A 17,440-nucleotide genomic window follows, 5' to 3' on the forward strand; every position below is an offset into this window, starting at 1 on the left:
GACTCCATTACTCCTTGTAATTATTTAGTTTTGCAACACAGAGTAGGCACCAGATAGCCTTATATAGGAAGGGGCCATGTATAAAATGAGGTAGACAATCTGGAACTCTGAAAATGTTTTTTTTTTTACTATAACTCCCATAAATCACAACTACCATGATCAATTGTCAGGAGTTAAAGGTGTTGCAGACCAATACATTTGGAAGGGACAAGGTTGTCTATCTGCTCTAAGATTGAGGTTCTAGGCTGTTGAGATTAGAAGCTAACAGACCAGGACACAGCAACTTATGTTTCTTACACCCAGATGTTCTTGGATTGCAACACCCATCTCAGCCACTGGTGAAGAATGCAACCTCCTCACCACTGTAATAGACAAACAGTGCAACAGTGACACTGAAGGTAGTGCTGCCTTCCCATATTTACCTGGAGGCAAGAGTATTTGATAACAGATGTGATGTCTGAGACATCTTTAGTGGAACATGATAGAAAGTATATTGAACTAACATCATCCAAAGAGAGCTCAACACCATTATTCCTGAATGTTACTACCAGGAGGGCTTTCTGTGGGCAATAATGCACTGCTCAATAACCATTCTCCTCTCAGCCTATCAAGCAATGGCTCAAAAAAACAAAACAAAACCCTGGAACACAAGCATAAAGATGAAAGTGATCTAAGTATCCAAAACAAAGTGCCTGCTAGACAGGAGCTAAAAGGGGGAGGTAAAATGCATGGGGTATGGTGGGAGGAGACAGAAGCAGTTAATATGAATGCTGAAAACAAGACTCCAGAAGGTGGAATAGGAACTGAATGTGTCTGGAGTTGCTGAGGAGAAAGAAAAGGTTATAGATTTGATACTACATCACAGCCAGAAATAAGCACATCAGAAAGTAGGGAAAGTGAACATTTACTGTACTATTTGAGTTTATTTCTGAAAGAGATGCTGTATTAAGAATTAAGTCATCATCACATACTGGGCAGGTAGATGAATGTGAAGCTCTCCTTTCAAATGAAGCATTAGCTACTACGAGTGATTTGATCACATCTTCAAATAAATTATTCAGATGTGGGATATGTCACACATATACATCACAAGAAGTAATCATCTAATACCATTTTTTCTTTCTTCCTTCATTTCCTAAGAAGCACCCCAAATATTTTAATACAATTAAGTGGAACTGCATTCCTCTTCATCTGGTTTATGAATGCCATGCATTCTAATATTTATCTGAAACAACTTCCATCATAATAATGAAACTGAAATTATTCATTTAGCCATATTAATTATACGCCTATCACTAATTCTTTCCTTCTAAAGGCTTTTGCCTGACAGCACAGTAGTAAGTGAAAATGCACGACACCTTAAGCTAACCTTGAAGAGTATTTCACTGCTCAAGTCACTGCAGTAATATATGGTCTCTTCAAAGGAATAAAATTTGTATGCAAATATTGGAGGGATTTTCTGTAAAATCATTAGCTGCTCCTTGGCTTTTTAAGACTCTGAAGTGCTTACTATTAATCATTAATCATTTTTAGCAACCTGGTATATCTATGTTTTCAGACAACCAGTCTATCCCAGGGTCGCCCTCCACTCCCCACCCCCAAACATCTCCCATATACAGCTTTAGGATCAGAGGAATATATAATTCATATGCAAGTAAAATATTCTCCCATCCCAAACAGAGCCACACAAATGTACTGGGCTTTAGTTTCCAAAAACCTCAACAGGCTTCCTTATCTAAGTACAATAAAAATGTATGTTGTATTGTCTTTATAATTACATTTACCAAAATATCTCACATCACTAGCACTTAAGAATTCTAATGTCAACATGGAAAGGCACGTACACACCCATACACTACTCATATTTCAGAGACCATTTCCATATAGTAGGCAATGGGGTGGAGCTGAAAGACGCTATCCCCAAACAAATCAAATTCATCATATTTTAAGAGCCATTTTTAAGTACATGGGACATGGCATCAATCTCATAACTGACTCCTCTAACCTCTGCTTTATGTCCCTTACTTACCCCTGCCCCATATAAGCTAACATACTATATGCCATGAACATGATTCCTGTTTTCTCATCCTCTAATAATTAGAATCTAATTCATAGATCTGGAACAAGGCCAAATGAAAAGGATGAACCAAATTGATCTAGTATCCTTCCCACTGCATCCTCCCAAAAAACCCACTCCTTTCCCAGTGCATTAGTATACAGTGGGGCCTTGGTATGTGCTCAAGTTTGGTTCCAGGACTGCTCGTGGATACCAAAATCCATGGATGCTCAAGTCCCATTAAATGCAATGGTGCAGTGAAATGGTGTTCCTTATATAAAATAGCAAAATCAAGGTTTAGTTTTTGGAATATTTTCAAGCCATGGATGTTGAATCCATGGATAAAGAATATGTGGACATGAAGGCCCGCTGTATTATAATAGATATCAGGCCCACAAAAAGTTACTGTTCTTCAGAGAAACAAACACATAGGACACAGACAACTGCACTTCTATGTGGGTGTAGAGAAGGAATGTTCCCTACAATGGCAACCTGCTTGGTTTCTGCACTGGGAACAAAGGCAGGATGGAGTACACCATCTACCTCCTCTGCTAGTCAGCTCCATCTCTCACATGAAACACCTAGCCACTTACAGCTAGTAGGCTTGTGCTTTTATGCAGGGCTGATAGATACCGATACACAAAAGAACAAAGAGAAGGTGTCAAAAGCAGGCACAGAGAAATTCAGATGAGAAGTACAAATATGCAAATTCAGTTTGTAATTAGTACAAGCTAGTAAGAAACTTACACATTCATTCAATTTCTTATCAAATAACTAAATTAATTCTGAGAAGCAACTCATTCTCCAAGGGATCCTTCAAAATAATAACTGCATTCAAACTCCTTGCAAAATATTTCATGTGATGATCTGCCATGTATTTTGTAGCTTCCTACACAGAAGTGTACAGAGATTCTTGAAACCCACAAGTGACTGGAATCACACCAGTCAGTTTTTATGCAGATGCAGGCAACTCCCAAAATGCAAACTGTATCCACAAGGAACAGCTATAATCACTGAAACAACCCTAAAAAGGGTCACTTTGCAAAGTGAGGTGTACTTGTGTGTAACAGTTGTTGATCTTAGCTGGTCTTCACCATAAAAAGATAAAGGTATTCCCTGTTGACAAAGTTGTCAAGTCGTGTCCAACCATAGGGGTTAGTGCTCATCTCTGTTACTAAGCTGAAGAGCCAGCATTGTCAGAGACTACTCTGTGATCATGTGGCCAGCTTAGGGAGTGCATAAGTGCACTGTTAAGCAGAATAGAAATGTTCTTGCTAGAAATGTACTTGCTATGATTGCACAGAACACTGTTTACCTTCCCACCAGAGTGGTACCTATTTATCTACTTGCATGTGCATGCTTTCGAACTGCTAGGTTGGCAGAAGCTGGGACTAGTGATGGGAGCTCACCCAATCATGTGGCATCCGGGCCTCTAACTGCCAACCTGCTGATCTTGCAATCAACAGTCAGTGTCATACTGTATCCTAAAAAGACATGTTGATAGCATGTATGCCAATACAGCCAAATGTCTCTATGGGAAATGCATCCTATTGTCCCATTATTCACATTGATTTGATTAAATACTTATATGGGAAGAACGTGACTCATCATTCTGGCAGGAGTGATATTAATTAGGAAATTACCAAAGACCATGTAGCAAACATTTATTAGTGTTACAAGTCCAATTAAATATGCAGTTGTGTGAAGTAATTATTTAATAAATGGGAAGCAAAGAATTTCCCTATAGGGATACAACACACCTGGCCAGGGTTTCAATGAACATCCACTGTAGTCCACACACCTGAAAGACAAAAGAATGCTTCTCTGTTCACTTAAATGTGAAGGCATGATCTGAGGATGGTACAATAAAGAGGCAGTCTTGGAGCCTATTTAGATATAGCGCTTTGCTGATACAGTGGGCATAGGAGTATCAGATTTACATGATTGGGGCAGCCTACCAGATTCCACAGTCTACATACATATTGTGTGAAATCTCACAATAGGGAAGTGGTTTTCACAATACTAGTAGTATATTTAAACAGGTTCTCGGTCGATTTCAGGTTACAACAAAAGAAAGTGTTTTCATATGATGGCTCTGCTTTTAGGCTCTTCTCTCTTTAGACTGATGTCACCCTTCTCCAAGTTTTTTTTTACTGCCTTTTTCATTCCCTCCCCCTGCCAACACTTATATCCTTCACATCTCCATTCCAAGATTCTTGACTTATTTGTTCTCTTCCCTTCTTCATCATCTTGCTCTCAAGTACCTATGCTTTTTATTTCCTTTATTCCCTTCTCCCACTCTCACCTCTGAGTCTTTAAGTGTCAGTTTGCAAGTAAGAATCACTGTTGCAGATAGGTACGGGTTGAATTTGCAAGCCAGTTCCCTAATATGAATTAGCAATTCAGTATTCGGACTATAATAGATGACCTAGTGCATTCCAGATGTTGTTTGACTACAACTCCCACAACCACTCACCATTGGAATGACCATTGCCTACCCTCAGAGCAACTAAATGAGAACTAAGAACTCAGTTGGTAGAGTTCATTCTCTCACAGATCTGACACCAGCAAGATCAACTGGGGGAGGAGAGGCATTATTTATGTCAAAGTCCCCAAGGAAGGGACCTCAGAGAGAGAGAGAGAGAGAGAGAGAGAGAGAGAGAGAGAGAGAGAAAGAAAGACAGAAAGAAACATCATTTATGCATACACCACAGAATGCTTGGCCGTACAACTGCTCATAATATGCATCTATCTCATACCAAGTAAGTACTGTACAAGGTCTGCACTTTGACTGAGGCTTCTGTCATCTTGTGTGAATCTCATGTCTTATGAACACAGAGCTTAGCTAGAACGCCATGGTATCCCTTAGGGTAGTGACAGGAATGGGGGAGGGTCACTAGCAGCAAAAGATGCCAAAGAGATGAGACAATGACAGCTCAAGGAGGGCTTTGTTGCAGAAGAGGAGGTGCTGTCCCTTGACAAAATGGGAAGAGGGTTCACTCCATTCAACAAATAAGATTTGATACTGATACAGAATCCATTATCCTGAAAAGCTCTAGAATCATTTTACAGCCATCAATGATAAACTGGGATGTAAACTGAATGTAAAAAAAGGACTATGGAAAAGAAATGACTTTGGGGGGATTTAGAAAGAATTTGTTGAGAAAGTACTGAGAAAAGAAGATGGAAGATTACCTCCACAAGACGAACTGAAATTTTGGATGGAACATAAGGATGGAAATGGCTCCGGGGAAGGGGAGCACAGAGGGGTATATAAAATAATTTGTTAAAATGTAATAGAATGTAGGGAGATATTTGTTTATGGAAATACTATAAAAATTAAATAAAAAAGAATCATTTTACAGTGCAGGTATTGAGCATGGGAATGCAAAAATCATGCTTCAGAATGCATGTATGCTATGCAATAAAACTGCAGAAAGGGCAGGATTTTCTGTGCTAATCAATGGGACTTCAATAATTTAAGATTGCTTAATTTGCACAACACATTAAGATTGTAAAATGTAGCTTTATGTATATGAAGCTGGCACATCATTATTTTATTTCATAAGTTACAAATACATAACAAAAATCTGACACATGGAAAATAATGTTTAAAAAAATGAAAGACGGAGGGAAAACAGGAAACAAAAAGCTCCTAGTTCATCAGAAATGCCTACAGAGACACCTTGTCCTATGATTGCTTTTCTTACAAGTAGGCCAGACTTTCCAATTAAATGATGCACAGTATTAATTCACTGTAATCTCAGTCATCTTGAAGAACTCATGCTTTTATCAGTAAAGCCAGAAGATGCATTTCCAGAGGGAGCCATCACTGTGCCCTTATCTGTAAATGACCCGGGCCAACCCACCACAGTCCATTAACCTAATAAATCATGTTGGGACCTTTTCTTCAAGTAATATGGAACCAATACTTTACATTTTTGCAATAATGTTAATCTAATGATTACAATATGCTTTCCAGTAAGAATCAGAAGCAGAACACTTTTTTACCTAGTCCCAGGTGCTATCTTCTCAGCCACCTTATCACTTCAACTAGAAATGTATTAAATTGCTATGGTATATTCTTGGGACATGGATCCAAGCAAATGGCATTGCTGTATCACATTCCTCTTCCCTGCTTAGAATCTTTAAAAGCAGCTTCTGGCTTCTAATTTCCAACAATACCGAGCAAAAGTGCCTAGAACAATCTGCCCAAATCCAAAGCAGTTTAAATCCTCAATAAAAGGGATTCTAATAATATTCTGACACAACTGTTTCATATTTATGTCATTATATCATCCACAATGCAGAAGGCTGTCTTTTCTGCAGTTAAAAACGCACTTCCAGAGAAGATCCGACTCTGCCCCACAAGAGAAACCTTTAAGAGGGCATTAAAAACTCACCTCTTTCAAGTAGCTTTCCCCTCTGATTTAGTTTAGATAATGAACCCTCCTCCCCATAATCTGTTGTTTTTAACTATATGTATTCGCCCTGGGTTTTTATGTGATTTGTATGAAGTTGTGATTGTAATATTTTATTGTTCTGTACTGTGACATGTGTCACATAATTTGCTAAACTGTAAACCGCTTTGATCTATAGGAAAGGCGGTATATAAATAAAACTATCATTATTATTATTATTATTATTATTATTTTTATTATTATTATAGCAGTCAGTTTAAGGAAAAGGGAGAATGGAAAATATGTGACCATATTAGAAATAAGTTCCCTTCCCTTTTTTTCCACATTTACTACACTTTGTATGTATTTGGTATTTTTCTTGTCTGTTTCTGATATGGTCTGTTGACTCATTCAGGTTTTGTTTTGTTTTACTATCTTATATGCTCTTTTTTCCTACTGCAAATTAAAATTAAATTGATTAAATATATTGCAATGCTTTGGAAAGACATCAAGATGCCTATCCCAGGAGGAGCACATGCCATGAAATATGACAAGGAAGTCACCCTTAATTTCATATTAGAAAAATTACCTGCAGGCTACAGGTTTTCCCAGTGGCATCAGAATGCTTCTTTGTACATTTTCTCTCTAACTGATTTAATAAAGTTCAAATAATGAATTGGTTATGTGCACTGATTCAGAGTCCATCACGCATAAATATACGAGGTCACAGATGTAGTACTGTAATAATCAAGATAATCTAGTGTAGTCTTCTCTAACTCCCATAATACCCCAACCAGCTACTTAACCCAGCACATGAAAGTTGTAATCCATTACAAAGGTGTCTGGGATATTGTGGGGAGAGCACCATATGGAGGGCACCAGCACCAGCTTTGCAAAGTTACAAGAAGAGAAGGAGGGAGGCCAATGTGCCTTAGATCTGAAAGCCCTTTAGGGCATAGAACACACATAAACCCAGAAGGTTAAAAACAATGCATGCCAAATGCATACATTAATTATATTATTGCACCAATATACCAAGCCAGGGAGAACTAGTAAAGACAACTGAAGGTCAAACTCAAACAATGGATTACTTTACAATGACAGTCCCATCAGAAAAGACACCAGATAATTGTGAAATCCAGGAACAAAACAAGAGAGGAAATTTAAAATCCACCAAAGAGAGATTTATTTCAACTACAGATCATCGCCAAGAAACAGTAATGGGAAGACAGGGAAGTGCTTCAAAATTTTATGGTCTCATTCTTAGACAATCAGAGGAGTCTGTAAAATACTGCTTGGGGGAGGGGGGGCAGGCAGAGAACGAGAGTGATCCTACAGCATGTTACAAGAGGAGGAATAGCTGTCATGGTTGTGCATCTTCCAAGCATAAACAAAGAAGATAATTTCATATAATATGATGTGTTGTTGTTGTTTTTTTGATAGCACAAGATACATCACCCTCACAACTGCTTCCCCATATATATATATATATATATATATATATATATATATATCCCAGTACCCAGCCTAATCCCATTGTATTATATATTAGTGATCATAAGGTTAACAAAGATGCATTTATCTGGTCTGGCCACTACTGTAGAATGAGCAGGGGAAAGATCAGAAAATAGATATGGGCAAGATAGGGGGATGGTAAGCACACAGAGTCCCTAATGAGTCAGAACACTGCCAAGGAGAACGCTGCTCAGAGTTAAATCAAATCTCCATTTAAGGAACTCCTGCATTCGTGCTTTTATAAAAAGCAGGCTGAGATTGCCATGTCTGGTTACAGTTGTTTGTCACAGGCTGGCGTGAAGCCTGGCAAGGAATGGGTTATAACTGAGGGGGAAGAGAAAGGGGGGGGGGGGATTGTTGGAAAATATGAAGCAGCTGCTGGTTCATTTTCGGGGGGGGGGGGGGGAACCAGCAAGTCTCAGATCCAAAAAGCCAACACCTCTCTGGGTTCTGGGCACAGAACAGAGATCGAGAGCAAATGCCAACATAAACCATGCTCACTGGAGCCCCTGAGAGAGAATGGGGGTGGAGAGCAGAGCAGGGAGGGTGTGCTGACAGAAAGGAGTCAAACTGAAGGGCTTACAAAATGGAGACGAATAATCCTTCAAGGAGATTCTGGAATTCCACAAAAGAGAATACCAGCCGCCTCACCCTCCCACACTGCTCCTACCTATGCTCCCCCTCAGGAAAGGCAGAAGTGCCACTCCCCAACCTGAGGCACATTGAACACAGAACAGCTTTGAAAGGATCTGCTTTCCCTGTGTGTTTTTAATTAGAGCACAGGTTTCCCCCTACTCTAAGAGTAGGAACTGGAAGCAGGCAGCAGCCCAGGTGAAAGGCTCCCTTCCTCCAAGCAAAGAGGGGGGAGCAGACAATGGAAGGGGTGATTCATTGCAAGAGAACACAGCCAAGACTGGGCTCTTCTTGCCACATGGGCCTGCTGAGCAGCTTAAAGAGACAGCATGGCCTTTTCCGTTTGCTGGGAAGCATAGTACTCCCCCCTCTTTTTTAGCTCTGATTGGAAACAGACACTGAATAAAACGCCAGCAAGGCACTAGGCTGTCCAAAATAAAGAAGAGGAGGAGTGGTTCCCCCCGCCCCGTTCTTTTCCAGAAGCTTGTAATTTTACAGTATAGTCCAAAAAAAGAAGAAAAGATCATATATAATTTCTCCTGCTTCTCTAAGTGTGAGTGCACTGCGCGTGCGCGCACACACACTTTCCATTTCATCCACTGCTCACTTTCCATGGGTTAGGCTTAAGGGGCATTTTTGTCTTAATTAAATAAGGCATCGTAGGAAATAAAAAATTGGGGTGGGGAGGTTAGCATATCAACAAACAAGTGTTGTTTTATGGCCAATTTCACTCCCCTCCACTACTTTCAATGGCTGTTTTATTGATAAAGGGTCATTGAACATTAAAATACATTTGTCTAACACACACTGTAAAAGTTGTAATTGAAATCCAAGTGTGCGTTTGAAATGTGTGACAGATCACTTAAGGTTTTATAGTCCCTCTTAATTTGATCGCAAATAGATAATCAATATCTACAGGAACCATCTGAAAGGGAAGGGTAGTTCCCCTTTCTTTCTTTCCACTGGTGCCAAGATTTCCAGAAGAAATAAGAACTGACGCTAGAGACTAGGGTTTAAATCCCAGCTTGGCCCTGGAAACCCACTGGGTGACCTTGGGTAAGTCACACACTCTCCGCCTCAAAGGAAGGCAAAGGCAAACTGAACAAATCTTGCTGAGAAAACCTTGTGAGAGATTCACCTTAGGGGCGCCATAAGTCAGAAAGGACTTGAAGGCACTCAATCATAACAAACAGATAATGACAATTTTACTGTCAGTAATGCATTCATTTCTAACTAACTGATTATATTGAGTGCAGATGTACTCCTTGGTGCAAATTTACACTACTTCCACTACAGCAGTCCTATAGTATAGCAGGTTCTTGCTACAAATTGCTATCTTTTAACACAGTAACATTCTCCAGTTCACCAAAGTAATTACAGCTTCTGTGGTGGTTGTTCATGTACACATACTTTGAAAAAAAGCATTGGTAACCAAAACGGTTGTGCTTGTTAGGCCTCAGTGACTTATGCATTTCAGAGACTTCAAAATCAGTTGTTTTTCAAAAAAAAATCAGGAGACAATCTTATTGATGATACATGTATTGCAATCATCAATTCTGATAAGAAAACTTCAGTATGAAGAGTAAGAATTTCAGAAACTCCCTAAAATGTAGCTATATTAACTCATTCAGTCCAAACACTGCCCTCCTGATGTGGGATTTCCAGTAATTTTATACTGGTTGGGTTTTTCATATATGGTAAAATATGACATTCACACTCAAAATATATACTGGAAGATTATGTAGTCTTTGATCATAAATCATGATCGGTTAAGATTAATGTTCCTAGAATAATATCGGCTATTCCTTTGCCCTCAGAGATGAACAGACTTTTTTAATCTAATGAATGAGAGTCTTCTAACGTTCCCTGATAAGCTTATAGCCTTTTCCTCTTTCTTTGTGCACTCCAAGAATCTTATCTCAAGCCATGACATATGCCTATCTTTTCATCAAAGTTTCCTAGACACTTCTGAATGTTCACCCTGAGGTTGTAGCTAAGAAAACACCAAAACCATGGATTCAAATGTACAAAATATTATACACAAATTAAACAAAACACAGACCACTTTCAGGTATATCAAACATGTTTATAATACCTGCATATGGCCTATATTAAGATTTTTAAAGAGGTGGCTACAGCTGTACTACTAAAACTCATTAGATTTAGATGGTGACCTAGGGAACCCTCTGCAAATGTTTTCTATGTCCCAGGACAGGTATCCTAGATAAAAATAAATATTATAATGGAACATTTAGTAAAGGAATGAAATCTGCCAGGACAGAGACTTTCCTTCCTTAAACCACTGAAATCAATGCAAGTCAGCTGGCTGAAGGAAGTCAAGCTGGTGTTACTACTTTTTTAGCAATCTTCTCAACCCATCATTTGGAATATAGCACCCTTTGAGGTCAGATAACCAGGATCTCACTAAATCTTAATAAAAAGCAACCTAGCAACAGCGATATATACACATGATCTTGTCCAAGTTACAAGTCAAGTGGAAGAAGGCTCCAAGTGGTGTGTCAAACTGGATGGCGATTTCGCCTTGGGAATATCCCCTCAAAGGTATCCATCTCTGCATGGCACTGCAGGGCATTATATAACTACCAACAGTAAAGAAGTCCAGCTCTAATGATGCTGCCTCCTGACCTCCTCTGTTTATAGCCTCCCTCCCTCCCCTGTTCTCCTTTCTCTTACCCTCTTGCTATGCCAACTTGGAGGTTTCTATGCTTTAAAAAGAAAAACAACCACCATGAACCTCAAGAAGATCAGAGTAGCAAAAAGGACTTCTCAACAGTGGAGAAATTCCCCAATAAATCTTCACTTGCATTCCACGAAGGCACTGTTTCCCTGGCAAATAATAAGCATCTTCTTCCCTGTGTCTGCCTATAGCTGAAGCCCTCAGTTTGGAGGACATTCCTCACAGACAAGGCACCTGGAGAAAAGGGAAAAAATGACTGATGGCAAGGAGGGTGTTTACCTTTGTCCCGGAGAAGTCGCTGTTAAAATGGAGGACCCAGGTGAGCCTGCAAGGTTTGAGACCTGCGCAGGCAAGGAGGGGAGGGGGGCTTTGAGAGAGAAGGTGGCTCTCTCTCAAAACAGAGAGAGGGATCCTCAAGGACCACGTCACCAAATGCCACCTCTAGAGCAAGTGCCCCAAGAAAACCCAAGCTGCTAGGAGCCAGGAGGGATTATGACATTAAAAGAAAAAAACCCTCCCCATATTCTTCCCCCCTCCTCTTCTTCCTTTCCAACCTCATAGGATGGAAGAGCATGCCATCTTAGGAGGGATCCATTCTGGACAGAGAGGTGGGAGCCAGTCCCCCAGCTGCTTTGCCCAGCTGCTGTCCCCAGACCCCAGGGCAGGCAAAGGCATCTCCCCCCCCCCTCGAGCCCCTCTTGTGCCACTGCAATGGGGTGGCAGGTCCTCCGCAGTCCCCTCCTCCACGCCAAGACAAAGAGGGAGACCGATCCCTTTCCTTCCCCTTCCAACCCGGGTCTTTCCTGAGCTGCAGCTGCACGGTACAGGAAACAGGGATGGGGCAGGGAAGAAGGCAGGGAGGAAAGAAGGGGGCCAGCCTGGGAGGGCTGCCGGCCAGCCCCACACAAGGCTCCATCCTGCAGCCAGGAGCATCCCAAGCCCCCCCCCCCCTCCTTCTTTCTCTCCCTTCCATTCATTGCTCCCGGTGCCTTTTTCTCCCCATCTTTGGGGCTGGAGGGAGAAGGGCGTCCCCACCATCCCTGGGGACCCCGCCTTACCTGAGTGACCATTTTCTTTTTCTCCATAAACCCAAGCGGAAGGGCGAGGAGGGGAAGCAAAGCACCCCTGGCTCCAGGTGGGCCTCTGGGGGGGGGGAGGAGGAGGAGGAGGAGGCTCCCCCTGGATCGGCCCCTCCTGGCTCCCTTTCTTGCCTTCTTCCTTTCTTCTCCTGGTGCTCGACTGCTTGCTCTCTTGCTCGCTTGCCTGCCTGCCTGGGCTCTTCCTCCTCCTCCTCCTCCTCCTTCCCTCTCAATGCAGCTCCCGCCCATCTCTCAGCCAGATGGCGGAGGCAAGGCCCGCCCCGCAGGCCGAAGGGAATTCATCACCAGCGCCAGCACCGCCTCCCTTCCTTCCCTTCTTCCCTCCCGGGTGGGTGCAGCAGAGCCACGCTGGAGTCAAGCCCCAGGAGGAGGTGGAAGGGCTGCTGCCACTCCTGGCATGGATGGCATCCTCCTCTGGCCCGCCACAAGCCAAGAAGGGCTTCCCCGGCTCAGGCTCAGCAGGAGAAGGCGAAAAGGGAGGGCAGGACCCAAGGAGGCTAAAGAACACGCTCAGAGATATCTAAATTCAGGCTTCTGAGTCTCGAACCAAAGGGAGGGCATCTTCAGGGTGGATACAAGTCTTAAGCTCAAAGGAAGACAAGGCATTACAAAAATGGAGGACATTCCAGGAGAAATGGAGGGCAGGACCCAAGGAAGGCTAAAGAACACCCTCAGAGATGCTTCTGAGTCCTGATCCAAGTGGAGAGCATTTTCAGGGTGGCCAGAAGTCCTAAGCTCAAAGAAAGTCAAGGCACCACAAAAATAGAGAACATTCCAGGGGAAATGAAGGACAGGACCAAAGAGAAGCCAAGAACACACTCACAGACATCTAAATTCATGCTTCTTGGTTATGCTTCAAACAGAGGGCATTTTAAGGGTGGTCAGAAGTCCTCCAGAGGACAAGGCACCACAAAAAAATTGAGGACATTCCAGGGAAAATGGAGGGTAGAACTCAGAAACTAAAGAACACACTCATAGAAATCTAAATTCATGCTTCCAAGTCCTGTTCCAAACAGAGGACATTCTCAAGGTGGCCAGAAGTCTTAAGTGCAAAAAAGAAGAAGGCACCACAAAAATGGAGGACATTCCAGGGAAAATGGAGAGCATGACCAAAGAAAAGCTAAAGAGCACACTCAGAGAAATCTACATGCATGCTTCTGAGTCGTGATCCAAATGGAGGGCATTTTCAGGGTGGCCAGAGGTCTTCACCACAAATAGGACAAGGCACTGCCAGATGGAAGACATTCAAGAAAAAATGGAGGACATAACTACAGAAAAACTGAAAGCACATTCATAGAAATATAAATTTATGCTTCTTAGTCATGCTCAAAATGGATGATGTTATGGAATTCCTCCTGGTGAAATGTAGGGCATGTCCTGGAAAGAGAGGACGTTGGGTCACCTTGGTGGACAGGTGTCAGCCTCCCATGGCAAGGGCTCGATTGGGAGGCTGAGGCATCTCATTGGAACAAAAGGATCCTCCGCAGTCCTTTTCATGCTCAGCAGGCACATGGCAGCAGCTCCAGCCATGCCGACCCAGGACTGCCTGCAGTGTCACTGCTGCCCCCTCACCCAGGGCCAAGGTGGTTCCAACTGAACGCTTCCTTTGTCTGCCTGCAGGAGGCAGAGCGACCAGACATTCTCCTTTTCCAGGACATACCCTACATTTCAATTTTCTGTCCAGGAGGAATTCTGAAATGTCCTCCACTTTGGAGCAGGCCTAAGAAGGAAGAATTTACATGTATAGTAGTATTTTTTAGCTTTTATTTGGCAATGCCCTACATTTCCCATGCCTTGCCCTCCTTTGTAGTTATGACATCTGGTCACCCTGATGAGAGATTGAGAAGGAAAGGGTGACTCTTGCTTTTGGCTTTTCACCTCTCTTTCTTTCCCGTCCCACCCAAGACTGAGCTTCTATAGCCACCAAAATGAGAACTGGAAACTTGGGAAAGGAAGCAAGAGAGAGACAATTTGCTTCTCTTGGATGTGATTCGAGTTCATCTCATTTAGAGGGCTGCTGGAAAAAAAATTATTGCAGATTATTCCCAAAGAGACTTGCCTCCCTTGTCCAGCATTTGCAGGCCTCATTCCATGATGTTTCTTGTTAACTGCCCCCAAGTCAGCCTCAACGCAAGGCGATCCTGTGAATGAGAAATCTCCATTCCTCCCTATCCTAAACCGCTCTGCTTAGGTCCTGGAGGCTCAAGCCCATGGCTTCAGTGATTCAGTCTACCCATCTGGCATGTGGCCTTCCTCACTTTCTGCTTCCCCCTACCTTTCCTAGTATTGTCATCTTTTCTAGTGAGTCATACCTTCTCATTATGTGCCCAAAGTACAACAGCCTCAGTTTCATCACCTTGGCTTCCAAGGGGAGTCCAGGTTTGATCTGTTCTAGGAACCATTTAGAGCCAGAGTGATATAGCGGTTTGAGCACTGGACTATGACTCTGAACACCAGGTTCGAATCCCGGCTAGGCCAGGTAAACCCACTGGGTGATTATGGGCAAGACACAGTCTCAGAGAATGACAACAGCAAACTCCCTCTGAAGAAACTTGCCAAGAAAATCACATGATAGGGTCACCATAAGTCAGAAACAACTTGATGGCATAGGACAACATAACCCTTTTATCTTTTTGCCTGTCCATGGCATCCTCATCATTCTTCTCTCAAATGAGTTTATTTGTTTTCTGTCTCTTTCTTCACTGTCCAGCTCTCACATATGCATATGGTGATGGGAATACAATGGCCTGAATGATTCTAACATTAGTGCTCAGTTGTATATCTTTACATTTCATGGCTGCCCTTCCCATTCCTAGTCTTGTTCTTATTTCTTGACTACAGTCTCTGTTCCAATCAATGCTTGATCCTAGGTAGGAAAAATCTTTATTTCAATTTCCTCATTATCTAGACTGAATTTATGTGGTCATTTTTTCCCCTTTATGCTCAGCAGTAAGCCTACTTTTGCACTTCCTTCCTTTTCCTTCTTTAATAATAATAATAATAATAATAATAGAGTTTATTTATAATATCTTCCCGCCTCTCTCAATTGGATCGAGGCGGGATCACAACAGAGTTTTAAAAATACAATTAAAGCATTACAATATTATTATCACACAAGTTAAAACCACAGTTAAAAACATAAAATCAACAATCATGGGGTCAGATGCTCTCTTTCAATACAGAAACAGTCTGTAATTCATAGAAGGTCAGGTGGGTATGCACATCAAAAAAGCTCTGTCTTAACTGCCTTCCTGAAAGTTTCCAGGGATGTAACAAGGCAGATCTCCTCTGGAGTCCATTCCATAGTGTGGGGGCAGCTATACTAAATGCTTTTTTGGGAAGTAGAAACATATTTAGATGCTGGTATCTCTAACAATTTCTTCCCATTTGTTCTAAGAGTGCGGGGCGGATTGTATAGGGAGATGCATTCCCGTAGGTAACTCGGGCCCAAGCCATGTAAGGCTTTAAAGGTAATAACCAACACCTTGTATTGTGCCCGGAACTAATTGGAAGCCAGTGTAGATCTTTCAGAATAGGTGTTATGTGGTCAAATCTCAAGGATCCGGTGACCAACCTGGCTGCCGCATTTTGCACTAATTGGAGCTTCCGAACTTGATACAAGGGTAGCCCCATGTAGAGTGCATTGCAGAAATCAAGATGAGAGATTACTAGAGCATGTACTACAGCTTCAAGGTCCTTTCGGTTGAGGTAGGGTTGCAGTTGGCGTATCAAACAAAGCTGATACTGGCCGTCGCATCTACTCGAGATGACAAATGTAGAGACAGATCCAGAAGTACTCCCAAACTGCGAACTTCATCCTTCAGGGGAAGTGTGTCCCTGTCTAGGAGTGGTTGACAAATTTCCTTCCCCGGGCCTAAGGATCCTATGGCAAGTACCTTCGTTTTCTCTGGATTCAGCCTGAGTTTGTTTTTCCTCATCCAGCCCATTACCGACTCAAGGCAAGGATTCAGTGGGGAGATGTCATCCTTAGTCACTGTAACAGTCGGGGACATAGAGAAGCATATTTGGGTGTCATCAGCATACTGATAACCCCACGCCCCATGTCTCCAGATGATCTCTCGCAGCGGTTTCATGTAAATGTTAAACAGCATGGGGGACAAGATGGCGCCTTGGGGGACGCCAGATGTTAGCTCTTTTCTGGAAGAGCAACTGTCCCCCAGCCTCACCATCTGGAACCTGCCCGAGAAGTAGGATCTGAGCCACTGGAGAGCAGTGCCCCCTATACCCAACTCCCTCAGGTGTTCCAGAAGGATACCATGGTCAATGGTATCGAAAGCCACTGAGATGTCCAAGAGCACTAACAAGGTCACACTTCCCCTATCTGTGCCCAGACGGAGATCATCAATTAAGGCGACCATGGCTGTCTCCACTCCGTATCCTGCCCTAAAGCCAGTTTGAAATGGGTCCAGATAATCGGTTTCATCCAAGGCAGCTTGGTGTTGGAAGGCCACTGCTCTCTCAATCACCTTGCCCAAGAATGGTAATATGGAGACCGGTCTGTAGTTATTTCTCTCCAGGGGATCTAGGGAGGGTTTTTTAGAAGTGGTTTGACCACTGCCAATTTTAACTGAGATGGAAATTTGCCCACTTCATTGGTACTTACAGACTCAAAGTGATCCAGTCTAACATGGTCCATGGAGTCTCTGGACAACTCTCTTATTATTTCTGTTATAATGCTGGCGTCGAGATCAGCCTTTATCCGAGAGATTTTGTCTGCAAAGAAGTCATTGAAAGCATCACAGCAGGCTTTTGTTGGTTGAAGTAAAGGGTTCAGGGTGGGAGGCAGTTGGGTTAGCCCTCTAACCACCCTGAACAGCTCTGCTGGACGGGAATCTGCAGACGCGATACGTGCAGCATAGAAAGAATTCTTTGCTGCACCTATCACCACTCCATAAGACTTCAATAAGTTCTCAAGGAGTGTCTTGTCGGATAAGCACTGATGTTTCTGCCAGCAGTGCTCTAGTCATTGCACGGCCCGCTTCATCTGTTGGAGGTCTTCCGTATACCAGGGTTTTTT

The 17,440-nt window shown here is 42.5% G+C and overlaps 1 protein-coding gene across 8 annotated transcripts in view; it reads right to left on the reverse strand.

The window, feature by feature from the left end:
* The window catches only part of RBFOX2 (RNA binding fox-1 homolog 2), a 255,393-nt gene that overhangs the window by 117,059 nt on the left and 120,894 nt on the right, over positions 1 to 17,440 (reverse strand). Inside the window, exon 1 of one of the 8 annotated variants that reach the window (XM_089528093.1) lies at positions 12,361 to 12,585. The exons of the other annotated variants lie outside the window; for them this stretch is intronic. Coding sequence (XP_089384219.1) covers positions 12,361 to 12,387 — 27 coding nt within the window. The 5' untranslated portion in view covers positions 12,388 to 12,585. Of the gene's footprint in view, positions 1 to 12,360; positions 12,586 to 17,440 lie in introns of those variants that run through there. 8 annotated transcript variants of the gene reach the window in all.

This window comes from Sceloporus occidentalis, unplaced genomic scaffold, assembly GCF_023333645.1.
Source record: "Sceloporus occidentalis isolate IW3139 unplaced genomic scaffold, rSceOcc1.0.p SCAF_5, whole genome shotgun sequence".
In the NCBI taxonomy this organism is placed as follows: domain Eukaryota; kingdom Metazoa; phylum Chordata; class Lepidosauria; order Squamata; family Phrynosomatidae; genus Sceloporus; species Sceloporus occidentalis.